Source organism: Coregonus lavaretus, assembly GCF_964263955.1.
Source record: "Coregonus lavaretus genome assembly, chromosome: 14".
In the NCBI taxonomy this organism is placed as follows: Eukaryota; Metazoa; Chordata; class Actinopteri; order Salmoniformes; family Salmonidae; genus Coregonus; species Coregonus lavaretus.
The window spans coordinates 23,061,692-23,077,295 of record NC_140001.1 but is presented as its reverse complement, the minus strand read 5'-3'; the positions used below and the strand labels follow the sequence as shown (position 1 = coordinate 23,077,295).

Below are 15,604 nucleotides of genomic sequence, written 5' to 3'. Positions count from 1 at the left end.
GTTAGAGATTGCATAAGTTAACGTACTGCTTCCATATGATGCTGGTGTGAAACATTTGATTCTGTTGAAAATATCATCAGTGAGCTGCAGGGGCCACTGACCCAGACAGCGGTGGCCAGAGAGCTGGTAGCCAGGGTTGCAGGCACAGCGGAAGGAGCCCAGGATGTTCAGACACTGCTGCTGGCACGGGGAGAGAGACGACTCCTGGCACTCATCCACATCTGAAACACACACCACAGCTCTAACTCTGTTACTAATACGCCTTATAGTCAGCACCCTTTTATAGGATGGACTAGCATGTATTCCATTCAATTGATGAGTGGCTGAAAGAATATCCAAAATAAACTTTTCATTTGTTGTGAATAGACTTGCCTTCACAGCTGGTTCCCATGGTGCTGGGCTTGAACCCTGGTCCACATTTAGCCTGGCATCGGTATGTGCCAACCGTGTTCACACACTGCTGGTTGTAGTGGCACATGTGGGAAGCCTGGGCACATTCATCAATATCTGCAGAGAGGTACCACAAATGTGAAGTGAAACACAAGAACACTGTCTACAACAGTGTTTATACATTCACAGCGATAATATCAGTTCAGATAATCTTGGAACCCAGAACCAGATATTGTGTGCGCTAGCTAGCTGACTATTTAAATGAATGTAAATATTTATGTTTTTCTAACTGTCACAATAGATTGCCTTCTAGATAAAGCATACAAATCAACATGATACCAGAGCCATATACAGACAGATCACCTAATGTAATGACATATCTAAATAGGAGATATAAAATGGTGTGATAAAGTGTACAGCATTCAGTGAGAGTGTTTCCTGGGGCTGACCTTGGCATGTGTTGGTCTTTGGGGAGATGGTGAAGCCGGAGGGACAGGCACAGGAGAAGCCACCCATCACATTGTTGCAGGAATGAGAGCAGGGCGACTCTGCAGCACATTCATCCTCATCTAACGATCCAACAGTTACCGATTATTAAGATTTTCTGCAAGAGTTCATTTTACCGTAATCCATTGTAATAGTATTGTTGTAATACATTATAATACACTGCAATACAAAATAATATTGGTAAATCCAAAAAGGGTATTTTGATTATTTTCATATTAATGATTTGCTCCGGTATACATTGCTTTTTTTTAGCTTTTTTATTTTATTTTAAAATCACAGAAGGCAAAAGTATACAAAAACATACCAGCACAGTAAGAGGCTGTATCCAGAACAAAACCTTTCGGGCACGTTTCTCCATCACCATCTAAACATTCAGAGCACCACCTTTAGTCCATGAACCAATTAAATCCCAACTTACATTTAAACAACTACAATGACTAAAATGTAACATGTTTGCTACAGTACATCATTTTAAAGTCAAGTGTCTGCCTGTCTGTTTTGTGTAAGTCTGTCTTATGTTAGCACTGACCTGGTAGGAGTAGTGAGGCTGTGATCTGGAAGTCCAGACTGAGAGTGAACATGCTGTAGATGCCACTCATCTGGGACACCTTGAGCAGCTGCAACAGGGGCCCTTGGCGCTCATCTCGGCCCTCATAGATGATGGAGTGGTTACAGCGCAGCACCATGGGACTGCCTGCTCTCTGGAAGGCCTGGGACGACCATGAGTACAGCTGCCCTGGTCCCGTCTGCACGTACGACTCATCAAACTCCTGCAGGACACAAAGCAATTATCATATTAGAGATATTTTATATATTTTATATATTTAATTAAGAGATAGCCTGTCATGGTTAGTCACGGTCAGGGACTTGAGCTGGCCTTAGGATGACAGTGTTGGTCATTACACACCTGCAGATTGAGATGGGAGGTTGATAATGTTGGAGGGACAAAGCCGTTGATAACGATGTCCATTAGGAGAACCCCCTCTGAGTCCAGACCTCTGGCTACATGGGTCAACCGAAGGCTCTCTCCTGGTTACACACACAAACACAACGTTCAGAAACAGCTGGGATTCATAAAATAAAAAATACAAAAACGTGTTGAACATTAACTTTCCACACCCAATATATTAACTTCTCATTATTTACACCCACTTCCTGGAGCACTAACAGAAAATACATGCCACTAGGTCAAAGTACAGAGTAGAAAATCCAGTCAAGCGTTTTCATAACGTCAGTCTACACAGTATCCCGTACAGAAATGTATCTTGGCAATCACACCCTTTTCGCTCTCAGACTCATTTACCAAACTAAGAGAATATCATTAATAGGACCACCAATGAGTACTATCAATTAATTTACCCAAAATATGTTATACCGTATACGGTAACACTTTACTTGAAACCCAGTGTCATAACACGTTATGACACGGTCATAACGTGTCATAACAGCTGACATAACCCAAATATTTACACCTGTTATGATATATATATTGCATTATTTTATGGCTGGTTATGACACCTACATAAGAGTGTTAAAACCCACATTTATTCAATTTAGTTTTTTCCCTGCCAAGAAGTTTCCTTTCGTTTGAAAGTTTGTTTCTTAAATCCTTTGTTTTTGTTGTAATTAATTCTTTACAGTCATTACATTTTAGTCATTTAGCAGATGCTCTTATCCAGAGCGACTTACAGTTAGTGAATACATATTTTTTTTATACTGGCCCCCCGTGGGAATTGAACCCACAACCCTGGCGTTGCAAACGCCATGCTCTATCAACTGAGCTACATCCCTGCCGGCCATTCCCTCCCCTACCCTGGACGACGCTGGGCCAATTGTGCGCCTCCCATGAGTCTCCCGGTCGCGGCCGGCTGCGACAGAGCCTGGATTCGAACCAGGATCTCTAGTGGCACAGTTAGCACTGCGATGCAGTGCCTTAGACCACTGCGCCACTCAGGAGTTTTTTTTCATCATATTTTAAATAACTTCTAGAAAATACACTTTATGACATTGTCAAGAAGCATTATGACCATCCTGTGTCACTTTACTTGGACTAACAAAATATACTTTATGACACTGTCAAGAAGCATTATGACCATCATAATCATATAAACCAGATAGGCCTATCTCGTACATGCCCTTCTATCAGTCATCAGTCAAAAAGAGGGCGTCTTGTCCTGCTCCGGAAATCTCCTCCTGCATTCATCCCAGTCATCAGCAACAGAGCATTGGGGTAGGTGCATATCTGACATCAATGTGTGCGCAATGACAATGATAATTTAACATGGTCCCAAAAAAAAAAAAAAAATACTTTTGACTGGTACTATATATACTACCTTTCAAAAGTTTGGTGTCACTTAGAAATTTCCTTGTTTTCAAAAGAAAAGCTATTTTTTGTCCATAAAAATAAAATCACATTGATCAGAAATACAGTGTAGACATTGTTAATGTTGTAAATGGCTATTGTAGCTGGAAACAGCTGATTTTTAATGGAATATCTACATAGGCGTACAGAGGCCCATTATTAGCAACCATCAGTCCTGTGTTCCAATGGCACGTTGTGTTTGCTAATCCAAGTTTATCATTTTAAAAGGCTAATTGATCATTAGAAAACCCTTTTTGTAATTATGTTAGCACAGCTGAAAACTGTTGTGCTGATTAAAGAAGCAATAAAACTGGCCTTCTTGAAACTAGTTGAGTATCTGGAGCATCAGCAATTGTGGGTTCGATTACAGGCTCAAAATGGCCAGAAACAAATAACTTTCCTCTGAAACTCGTCAGTCTATTCTTGTTCTGAGAAATGAAGGCTATTCCATGCGAGAAATTGCCAAGAAACTGAAGATCTCGTACAACGCTGTGTACTACTCCCTTCACAGAACAGCGTAAACTGTCTCTAACCAGAATAGAAAGAGGAGTGGGAGGGCCCTGGTGCACAACTGAGCAAGAGGACAAATACATTAGAGTGTATAGTTTGAGAAACAGACGCCTCACAGGTCCTCAACTGGCAGCTTCTTTAAATAGTACCCGCAAAACACCAGTCTAAACGTCAAATGTGGTCCTCTGTAGCTCAATTGGTAGAGCATGGCGCTTGTAATGCCAGGGTAGTGGGTTCGATCCCTGGGACCACCCATACGTAAAAATGTATGCACACATGACTGTAAGTCGCTTTGGATAAAAGCGTCTGCTAAATGGCATATTATTATTAATAGTGAAGAGGCGACTCCGGGATGCTGACCTTCTAGGCAGAGTTGCAAAGAAAAAGCCATATCTCAGACTGGCCAATAAAAAGAAAAGATTAAGATGGGCAAAAGAACACAGACACTGGACTTTTTCTTTGCATCTCTGCCTAGGTCAGCATCCCGGAGTCGCCTCTTCACTGTTGACGTTGAGACTGGTGTTTTGCGGGTACTATTTAATGAAGCTGCCAGTTTAGGACCTGTGAGGCGTCTGTTTGCATTTCTACTCTCTGTGTGCATTTCTCTTTGAAAAATCCTCCTCCACCTCTACTACATTTGACCTTTAACTAGTACACACTCAGGCTCTTGTAAGATACCCACTGTCCTCTTCTGTCTGCTTTTCACCCTGCTCTGATTTCCCACTCCTGATATGTAGTATATACTTCTACCCACTTGATAAACTTTAAGTGTGCCTTGTCCTACATGTATGGACATTTTTTACAAGCTTATCACCTTTTTGTACCACGCAAACCATTGATTCTTACAACTAATTCTTGATTTTTGGATTACTTAGTGAGACTTATCTACTGTACTGTCTGCCAATTGACTTGCTAGCTCGGATATTTCTACTACTGGGACAGTTCTGTCTAACTGAACAGGGACTGGTAAGGATAGCCTTGTAAATGCATCATGACAATTAAGGTACAATGAATGTAATACCTGTGAATTACAACATGAGGTATTTGCAGCATTTACACTATGATGTAGCACTTTGTGTAGGCCACTATAGTCTGCCCTGCAAGCTCTACGTTCTAGTCCAGTGAATATATGATATAAATAATAACACTTTTCATGATATGGAAGGAGCTCCACCAGGATAATACATTATATTTTACAATAAGCAATTTGTAAAAAAAAAAGTTCATTATACTGAACAGGTTCAGCATGAATACTTTTTCCTGTTGCTCTGTGTAACTCCAGTGATCAATTCTATAGATGGGATTAACGAGATGAAAAAGGCACTTGCTATATGCAATTTAATTTGTCTAAACCCACACAGTCCATTGTACCACCAGAACGTCAAATAAGCAGGAAGCAGCAAAATCCAAGATGCCAGTGAGTCTCGTACTCACAAAAGATGACAGTAGTTTTCACTACAATTTCTCAAGAGATCACAGAGAGATATGTACTGTATAAACTGAAATGAGAGCAATTCACAACACTGTTCAGTGAAGGCTGCTGAGGGGAGGATGGCTTATAATAATGGCTGGAACTGAGTAAATGGAATGGCATCAAACACATGGAAACCATGTATTTGATACCATTCCACTAATTCTGCTCTAGCCATTACCACAAGTCTGTCCTCCCCAATTAAGTTGCCACCAAATCAAATCAAATTATATTTGCCACACGCGCCGAATACAACAGGTGTAGACATTACAGTGAAATGCTTACTTACAAGCCCTTAACCAACAACGCAGTGTTAAGTAAAAATAGATAAGTAAAAAATAAGAAAAGAGCAGAAGTAAAATAAGATAACAGTAGGAAGGCTATATACAGGGGGTACCGGTACAGAGTCAATGTGCGGGGGCACCGGTTAGTCGAGGTAATTGAGGTAATATGTACATGTAGGTAGTGTTAAAGTGACTATGCATAAATAATAAACAGAGTAGCAGCAGCGTAAAAGAGGGGGATGGGGTGGGGTGGGGGGGACAATGCAAATAGTCCGGGTAGCCATGATTAGCTGTTCAGGAGTCTTATGGCTTGGGGGTAGAAGCTGTTAAGAAGCCTTTTGGACCTAGACTTGCCGTGATGTAGCAGAGAGAACAGTCTGACTAGGGTGGCTGGAGTCTTTGATAATTTTTAGGGCCTTCCTCTGACACCGCCTGGTATAGAGGTCCTGGATGGCAGGAAGCTTGGCCCCAGTGATGTACTGGGCCGTACGCACTACCCTCTGTAGTGCCTTGCGGTCGGAGGCTGAGCAGTTGCCATACCAGGTGGTGATGCAACCAGTCAGGATGCTCTCGATGGTGCAGCTGTAGAACTTTTTGAGATCTGAGGACCCATACCAAATCTATTCAGTCTCCTGAGGGGGAAAAGGCTTTGTCGTGCCCTCTTCACAAATGTTTTGGTGTGTTTGGACCATGATAGTTTGTTGGTGATGTGGACACCAAGGAACTTGAAGCTCTCAACCTGTTCCACTACAGCCCCGTCAATGAGAATGGGGGCGTGCTCAGTCCTCTTTTTTTTCCTGTAGTCCACAATCATCTCCTTTATCTTGATCACGTTGAGGGAGAGGTTGTTATCCTAGCACCACACGGCTCGGTCTCTGACCTCCTCCCTATAGGCTGTCTCATCGTTGTCTGTGATCAGGCCTACCACTGTTGTGTCGTCGGCACAACTGTAATCCATGGCTTCTGGTTGGGGTATGTACGTACGGTCACTGTGGGGACGACATCATCGATGCACTTATTGATGAAGCCAGTGACTGATGTGGTGTACTCCTCAATGCTATCGGAAAAATCCCGGAACATATTCCAGTCTGTGCTAGCAAAACAGTCCTGTAGCTTAGCATCTGCATCATCTGACCACTTCCTTATTAACCGTGACACTGTTATACATACAGTATGTATGAAGATTAATTATATGGTAATGAACTTGATAAGGCGTCTGTCATCTCAGATTCAGCATATCTAACAGCTTACAAAGTAGGTCAAATTACATAAACTAGCTAAGTCACTCGTAAATGAAAGATAGTCAAGCGTTTCAAATGATCAACTCATTCCCAGACGAAACAAAACAATCAGAACACAGGTGAAACGAAATACCATAATTTGTCACTTTTAAAGCCAGTTGTCTTTTTTTATTTATTTATCATCATCATTCTAGGAAAAAAACAGTACAACAAATCATTGTAAATTATGTCTAAAAACCGTCTTTGGTGAAGGGGAACCCACGGCAGTAGTGAAGCACGATGCCGCTGTTACCTCCTCCATATTTCATTTTGCCTCATGAAGTGAATATTGTTGGCACTGTCAGAGAACTCCAGGTACTGCTCCACGGAGAGGATGAAGTAGCCGTCACACCTGTCCAGTGGAGAGCAGCTGCTGCCTCTCTGATTCAGAGAGTTCAGAGGTTGGGTTAAATGCAGAAGAAATTTCAGTTGAATGCATTCAGTTGTGCAACTGACTAGGTATCCCCTTTCCCTTTCTGTCCAGAGCCTGGAGCCCTCCTCTCCTTCCTCCTCTGCTCTATGACCCATGCCTGCTTCACCGCCCTGTGCCGTTCCACCTCCAGCACATGTTCCCTCTCCTCCTCCTCTGTGGCACAGTTGCGGATGTTGAAGCACAGAGTCCTGTGCTGTATCTGGATGTCAGTGAAGCACCCACCACTGTCGTCATCTGGGACAAGGTCATGTAGGCGCCGTTGTCCAGGACGCAACCAGCTCCGGTGTGGCCGACCACACCCAGGTCCCCCTCCATCAGACCAGGCTTGATGAAGTAGTGAGTGTCCAGACCGCCCACCGTGAAGTGCAGGCCTGACAGGTAGATCACGTGGTTTAGGACTGCTGCCACACGCTGGCCTCGCTCGCAACCCCAATAATTTCGGTGATGACGACATTATCTCTGATGGCAAACTTGACGCCCTTACCAAAGATGGAGGAGATGGCAGAGAAGCGGGGCCTCTAGCCATGCCACACCCCCAGCTGACCACTCACCTTACTCATAGGCAGCAGGTCCAGAGAGATGAAGTTCTTCAGGTGTTTCTGCAACTCACACTGGATACCCAACATAACCTTACAAGGGTCCCAGTCTTGTGTCGAGCCCTCATCATTGCGTAGGTTTGCTCCATGCTCTCCACCTCCGGCTTGGGATAACCAGGGACAACATTGTGGAGCTGGAACCCAAACAGTTGCAACCAACTGCTAATATCGGTAGTGAACTTGGTGACATCCTGTAACTCTCCAACAGGGTAGCTGTTTTTGAAGGAGTAGAGGTTGAAAGGCTTGGGGTTGATGCTGAGCTCCATCCACATGTTATGGTTGGGAGTAGTCTACCTCCCAGCCACCACATCATACATAGTCCCTCCTCCCCAGGTGGACCAGCTTGGTTAGCGGGTCATAGAGACCGCCCTGGAACCCGGTGATCAGCTAAAAGGAGGGGTTTGAGTCTTGGTAATTGTCACTGTAAGGGGTGTAGAGCATCTCCTTGACAATATGTCCTCAGCTACTGAAGATGGCCAGTGGCGTACCAGAGTTATCACAGGCTACATAGCTTTCCTCCCCGCTGCTCAGCTCCATGGTGATGAGGTGTCCCTGCAGGTCATAGCAGAGGGAGGTGATCTCAAAGCTGGAGTGGTTGAACATGTGGGTCACCCTGGTCGGTTTGGTCAGGCCAGCATAGAAGAACTGGAGCTGTGGGCCGTCACGGGTCCTGCCCAGGCCGTCATAGTGGTAGTGAACACTCCGCTCCGACACTGTCAGTTGGAGTTGTAATCAAACATGACATTGCCCCGCAGGCGAAGAAAGCCATCTTCATCCATTTTGTACTGAATTGTTATGCGGTCTTGTAAGTCGTAGCACAATGGCATTAGTCTGGCACTGTTGCCATGACTCAGTATTTTAATATTGCCATTGAGGTCGTAACTATAAGCGGACTATCAGCATCATACTTGTATGAGTAGCGTGTGATGTTGTTATTCACACTGATCCTGGGTTGTGGGTTTGTTTCCCATGGGGGGGGGGCAGTATGAAAAAAGTGTATGCACTCACTAACTGTAAGTCGCTCTGGATAAGAGCGTCTGCTAAATGACTAAAATGTAAAATGTAATGAGCTATTGGAGGACGGGCTTATTGTAATGGCTGAAATTGAATAAATGGAACGGAGTCAAACGTGGTTTCCATATGTTTGATACGTTCCATTTATTCTATTTCAACCATTACAATGAGCCCGTCCTCCTATAGCTCCTCCCACCAGCCTCCACTGATTTCACAGATAATGATGCGACCCATGTTGTCATACTGCACTAGACTTCAGGATCTCATACTGGACCTCGATCACTTGTCCGTTGGCATTAAATATCTTCTTGTGCTTCATGATGTGTGTAGTGATCACTTGATTGAGGTCATAGTTTATGAAACTGAATTTCCCAAACTGTTCAATCCTTCCAGACACATCAACATAACGGTAAAGGTCAATGGGAAGAGAAGATTGATTGATCATGGCCTGCATGCTGGTGACCCGGTAGTTATTATAGCTGTAGTCAAATCTGCCATTCACTAGACCCTCCACACTAAACCTATAGATCTGTCTCCCAACCAGAGGGCCTGTCCGTCTGTAGGGGATGGTCCACATGAAGCCCTGGTTCATGAGGTGGTAGTCTTCACCCCCCTCCCCGCCGGATGCCCCTTGACTTTTTCCACATTTTGTTGTGTTACAGCCTGAATTTAAAATTGATTAAATTGAGATTGTTTGGGTCACAGGCCTACACACAATACCCCATAATGTCAAAGTGGAATTATGTTTTTCAAAATGTTTACAAATGTATTAAAAATTAAAAGCTGAAATGTCTTGAGTCAATAAGTATTCAACCCCTTTGTTATGGCAAGGCTTAATACGTTCAGAGGTAAAACTTTGCTTAACAAGTCCCGTGTAGCTCAGTTGGTTCGTTTCCCACGGGGGAGCAGTATTGAAAAAAAAATGTATGCACTCACTAACTGTAAGTCGCTCTGGATAAGAGCGTCTGCTAAATGACTAAAATGTCAATAATACGTTTTATGGACTCACTCTGTGTGCAATAATAGTGTTTAACATTATTTTTGATTGATTACCTCATCTCTGTACCCCACACATACAATTATCTGTAAGGTCCCTCAGTCAAGCAGTGAATTTCAAACACAGATTCAACCACAAAGACGAGGGAGGTTTTCCAATGCCTCGCAAAGTAGGGCACCTATTGGTAGGTGGGTAAAAAAATAATAAATAGACATTGAATATCCCTTTGCACATTGTGAAGTTATTCATTACACTTTGGATGGTGTATCAATACACCCAGTCACTGGAAAGATACAGGTGTCCTTCCTAACCCAGTTGTCGGAGAGGAAGGAAACCACTCAGGGATTTCACCATGAGGCCAATGGTGACTTTAACACAGTTACAGAGTTAAATGGCTGTGATAAGAGAAAACTGAGGATGGATCAACAACATTGTAGTTACTCCATAATACTAACCTAATTGACAGAGTGAAAAGAAGGAAGCCTGTACAGAATAAAAATATTCTAAAACATGCATCCTGTTTGCAACATGGCACTAAAGTAATACTGCAAATAATGTGGCAAAGTAATGAACTTTTTGTCCTGAATACAAAGTGTTATGTTTGAGGCAAATCCAATACAACCCATTACTTATTACCACTCTCCATAGTGGTGGCTGCATCATGTTATGGATATGCTTGTAATAGTTAAGGACTGGGGAGTTTTTCAGGATAAAAAATAAACTGAATGGAGCTAAGCACAGTTAAAATCCAAGAGGAAAACCTGGTTCAGTCTGCTTTCCACCAGACACTGGGAGATGAATTCACCTTTCAGCAGGTCAATAACCTAAAACACAAGGTCAAATCTACACTGGAGTTGCTTACCATGAAGACAGTGAATGTTCCTGAGTGGCCGAGTTACAGTTTTGACTTAAATCTACTTGAAAATCTGTGGCAAGACCTGAAAATGGTTGTCTAGCAATGAAAAACAACCAATTTGACAGAGCTTGAAGAATTTAGAAAATAATAAAATGGGCAAATGTTGCACAATCCAAGTGTGGAAAGCTCTTAGAAACGAACCCAGAAAGACTCACAGCTGTAATCACTGCCAAAGGTGATTCTACAAAGTATTGACTCTGGGGTGTGAATACTTATGTAAATTAGATATTTCTGTATTTCATTTTCAATAATTTTGCAAATATTTCTAAAAACATGTCGCTTTGTCATTATGGGGTATTGTGTGTAGATTGGTGAGAGAAAAAAATCTGTACGTTTCTTGAATTCAGGCTGTAACAACTAAATGTGGAATAAGTCAAGGGGTATGAATACTTTCTGAAGGCACTGTATGTTTTTGTGAGAACCTGTTGTTGTGTTTCACTGTTCTTGTGTATTAATGGGACAAATTTGTGGACAATAAAGGACTTTGAATCTGAATTCTCAAGTCAGCAAAAATGAAATGCAGTCATGGAGAAATATGCCCTCTGCTGGTTCTCTTACAACGTACAGATATAGGATCTTAATTTGACCACTTTCTAATGGCAAGAAAATAATCCTTCAGCAAGAGGAAATTTGAATTATTGTGTTGATTATAATTAATGGACATTTATGTAGGGGTTGATCCATTTTTAGTTTGGGCAAATTAACGGTCTATGCCCTGTCTAAGAAAGGGTTCTACTAAGATATATGGAATTGTTTTAAGAAGGTCATACAAGGGATCATTTTGCTACTTGATTTGGAATTTTAAGACCCCTTGAAGTATCAAACGCATTGAATAACAGATTTACTACATGGAACAACAGATAGATTATTTATTATGCTAATTCGATATCCGCGAGGGCACGGACTTTAGGGGGTTAAAGTGGAAATTATAAACTTGAGAAGCCTGTTTAAACCTTGAATACACTACAAGTTTGCATTTCCTGCGGTGCAGGACATTTCTTGCAACAGGGTGATCCAATTAAGATCCTACACCTGTACAGATTTTAAATGAAAATTCAGTTCAGTAGTGACAAACACTGTTGTAGGACTACATTTAAAGTAGAATAAAACAATTCAGGTTATTTTGCAGGATGTAATTGTATCTGTTCTTCAGTACTGACCTGTGTCAAACTCCAGCTGGGACTCCTGTCTGAACAGGCCCTGGGTCAGTGAGTAGCCGTTCCTGGCTGCTCCAGTCTGCAGCACTGTGGTCCAGTAGATGGGAGCAAACACAGACACGAGCGCTCGCAGCAATGGACCTGCAAAACATCAGTAGTAAGACCACAGCTTCTATGGAAATACCTCTAAGAAGAGTATGATAGGTCAGGGTACAGACATTCTCAAATGACAGTGACTGAGGGATATACACACAATGTCTACACAACTTGGCTAGGTTACTGACTTGATTGGTATTTCTAACAGAATCCTACTGGTTATTGTAAGACATATCTCCCACTCCCATACTAACCCACACTAGGGGGGATGTTGTCCAGGTGGGCCTGCAGGGTGCTGGTTCCCTCCTCTAGGTTCTCTGTGATGTTAGCCTCCAGGAACGACACCCCAAACTCCCTATCATTCACCATCCCTATCAGGCTTCCCCTGGCCTTACGAGGGGCCTCCCCTTCAGTAACCAAATATAGAGAGAGATGGGGGGGAGAACGAGAGAGGGTGAGAGAGAGAGAAAGAGAGAGAGGGGACTAAGTACACATTAATTTAACTATAGTACTACATTTTTTATTTACATAATATCATTCCATTGTTAAATTCAGCAGCATTTGTTTGGAGTGACAGGAGACCAGTTCAATCAGCCGTACCTGGACAGAGTCCAGTCTGACATCTTCTGGAGTCCATACTGGGACCGTCACATGATCGCCCCCCATTGACCGGCTCTGGATTGTTGCATAACCTGATTCGCTCCTGAACACCTCGTCCACACGTGGTGCTGCATGGGCCCCACTCCTCCCAGTTAGAGTACCCTCCCTTAACTGTGGCAGGAGAGAGAGAGAGAGAGAGAGAGAGAGAGAGAGAGAGAGAGAGAGAGAGAGAGAGAGAGAGAGAGAGAGAGAGAGAGAGAGAGAGAGAGAGAGAGAGAGAGAGAGAGAGAGAGAGAGAGAGAGAGATAGAGAGAGAGAGAGAGCAAGAATCCATTTAGAGAATGAAATAAACAATCCATTGCTTTTCTTGACCAGAGTTGAACGCGACAGAAGGTTTAATTTTCTTGTGTGGCCTTGTGTGTAATTTTAAGAATACTCCTATTTAATATTTTCACAACAGTAGAAGGATGTTGGTGTGACTGTGTTCATGGTCCACACATCACTTACTCTGTACTTTGAGAGAGACGGTTCTCTCAGCAACTCCAGCCTCACTCTCAGCCACACACTGGTACTCCCCTGCATCTCCTCTCTGACACCGATGGGGACAGATAGACATATTATGGCATAAACACATTTAACACAAACACATTATTATTGTTCGATAAGCTGTTGGGGACCCTCATCTTTTCACTCTTCCAAATAACATCATAGAATGTAGTGACATTACCCCAGTGGTAATGAAGGGTTCAGCTAAATGTGAGTGTGTAGTGTGCGTGAAGATTGTGAATTTATATACTAACAATGACCTGTATTAATTGGGCAATTATTAACTATGACATTTATAAATCAAGCTGATGTCTTAAAACATCTTTGTTTAATCCTCTGTATCAACTTTGTGTATGTCTAAAATAAAAGAAAACAGATGATCTTGACTTCCAAACTGATCATCATTACCGGTTAGCATTATATCCTTCAATGAACTAACAATCTGGTATGAGGACCGAGGGATGAGCCTTTTAGGGCCAGCCCTGTTTCAAAGTTTCTAAAAGGGTGTGTCAGCTTACTGACTGGTCAGAAATACGTTTCCATATGCTGATGTATGGTGTACTGATGAATGCTGCTGAATAAAGTATTGCCGTCCTAAGAAGCCCTGTTTGAGTATTCTTTGAGTCCGTCAGTCAACTCTACAGTAAACATATTTGTTCCATAGACTGCTTTAACTTTTTTTTCTGTTGCATATTTCTGATTTTTTAATGGAACTTACATCCCTCATTAACATATTTAACAGCTGACATTTTCTAAAAAGTAAAGCATAAGGTTTTTCCATTAGCTTGTTTGCAATAACTGTCATTATGACACCAGAAAGAGAGGAAGTATCACATTAGAGCTCTCTGTGAGAAGAAGAACCATTTGTCTTTGAGAAAGTGTCAGCTGCAGGGTGTACTATTACAGCATCAATTATAAAGGTAACAAAGTTAACGTTACAGCCGGCAGAACAGGGAGAGAGCCTGGGAACATCCATATCTGAGCTCCCTCTCACTCCCTCTCTAGCTAATACTGTTAGGCTCTGACTGAACTCACGCCAATCTGATTAAGGCCAGACTGGCACACTGCAGTTAGGTCACACAACGTTCCATGACTCAGGACTGCAGATGGAGTGCAGATTGACTGCAGTCAGTGGTCCATCCTCTCACTCTTAAGCTGACTTCAAAAATGTTCATAATTTCTTGTACAGACATTTTTTACTCAAGATATGAACTCTCAAATTCAACTAACACTGGATAAAAATATTTCTGAGGGAGGCAGATGGGACAGGTGGGGCAGGTGCAGGGCTGTGTTTACCGTGATGCTGTAGATGGCCAGGGAGCCATTATGGAGGGGTTGCAGGCGAAGGGAGCGGAGAAGGGGTCTGCCGTCATGGAGCCAGCGGAGGACAGGACTGGGGTTTCCATGGACAGGACAGTCCAGCATGGCTGTGCCACCCTGGGCCACAGTCTGAGAGGTGCGGGCCTCTCCCTTCAAAACTGGAGGTTCTAAGGAGACATGACCATAACACATCCCTTACATACAGTGTACCCCTATAAACAAATAGAACAATAGTAATACAAATAGAAACAGTCTAAACTCTGGTCATGTCTTCAAAGTGCTCACCTCTGATGCGGACAAATGAGAGCGCTCTAATGGTGCCCACACTGTTCTCTGCTAGGCACACATAGGTTCCCGCATCACTCATGGTCACATTCTCTTTGACCAAGGAGCTTCTGCCTGCCTCATCCACACTGGAACCTGAGAGAGAGAGAGAGAGACACGTTTGCAACAATCAAGATCATTATTACTACAGTGCATTCGGAAAGTATTCAGACCCCTCGACTTTTTCCACATTTTGTTGCGTTACAGCCTCATTCTAAAATGATTTTTTTTTAAGATACCCTCATCAATCTACACACAATAGCCCATAATGACAGGTAAAAAAAGAAATACCTTATTTACGTAAGTATTCAGACCCTTATCTATGATACATGAAATTGAGCTCAGGTGCATCCTGTTTCCATTGGTCATCCTTGAGATGTTTCTACAACTTGATTGGAGTCCACCTGTGGTAAATTCAATTGATGGGAAGGTCCCACAGTTGACCGTGCATGTCAGAGCAAAAACCAAGCCATGAGGTCGAAGGAATTGTCGAGGCACAGATCTGGGGAGAGGGTACCAAAAATGTCTGCAGCATTGAAGGTCCCCAAGAACACAGTGGCCCTCTATCATTCTTAAATGGAAGAAGTTTGGAACCACCAAGACTCTTCCTAGAGCTGGCCACCCAGCCAAACTGAGCAATCTGGGGAGAAGGGCCTTGGTCAGGGAGGTGACCAAGAACCCGATAGTCACTCTGACTGAGCTCCAGAGATCCTCTGTGGAGATGGGAGAACCTTCCAGACGGACAACCATCTCTGTAGCACTCCACCAATCCAACCTTTATGGTAGAGTGTCCAGACGGAA

The 15,604-nt window shown here is 42.9% G+C and overlaps 1 protein-coding gene across 1 annotated transcript in view; it reads right to left on the bottom strand.

The window, feature by feature from the left end:
- The window catches only part of LOC311140973 (hemicentin-1-like), a gene marked incomplete at its 5' end in the record, with an annotated part of 80,531 nt that overhangs the window by 3,343 nt on the left and 61,584 nt on the right, over positions 1–15,604 (bottom strand). The window contains 12 exons of the mRNA XM_084176235.1: positions 102–221; positions 373–507; positions 840–959; positions 1,202–1,261; positions 1,427–1,667; positions 1,805–1,926; positions 11,921–12,058; positions 12,268–12,420; positions 12,614–12,784; positions 13,121–13,202; positions 14,456–14,646; positions 14,765–14,899. Of these exons, the coding sequence (XP_084032361.1) occupies positions 102–221; positions 373–507; positions 840–959; positions 1,202–1,261; positions 1,427–1,667; positions 1,805–1,926; positions 11,921–12,058; positions 12,268–12,420; positions 12,614–12,784; positions 13,121–13,202; positions 14,456–14,646; positions 14,765–14,899 (1,668 nt within the window). The remainder of the gene's footprint in view (positions 1–101; positions 222–372; positions 508–839; positions 960–1,201; positions 1,262–1,426; positions 1,668–1,804; positions 1,927–11,920; positions 12,059–12,267; positions 12,421–12,613; positions 12,785–13,120; positions 13,203–14,455; positions 14,647–14,764; positions 14,900–15,604) is intronic.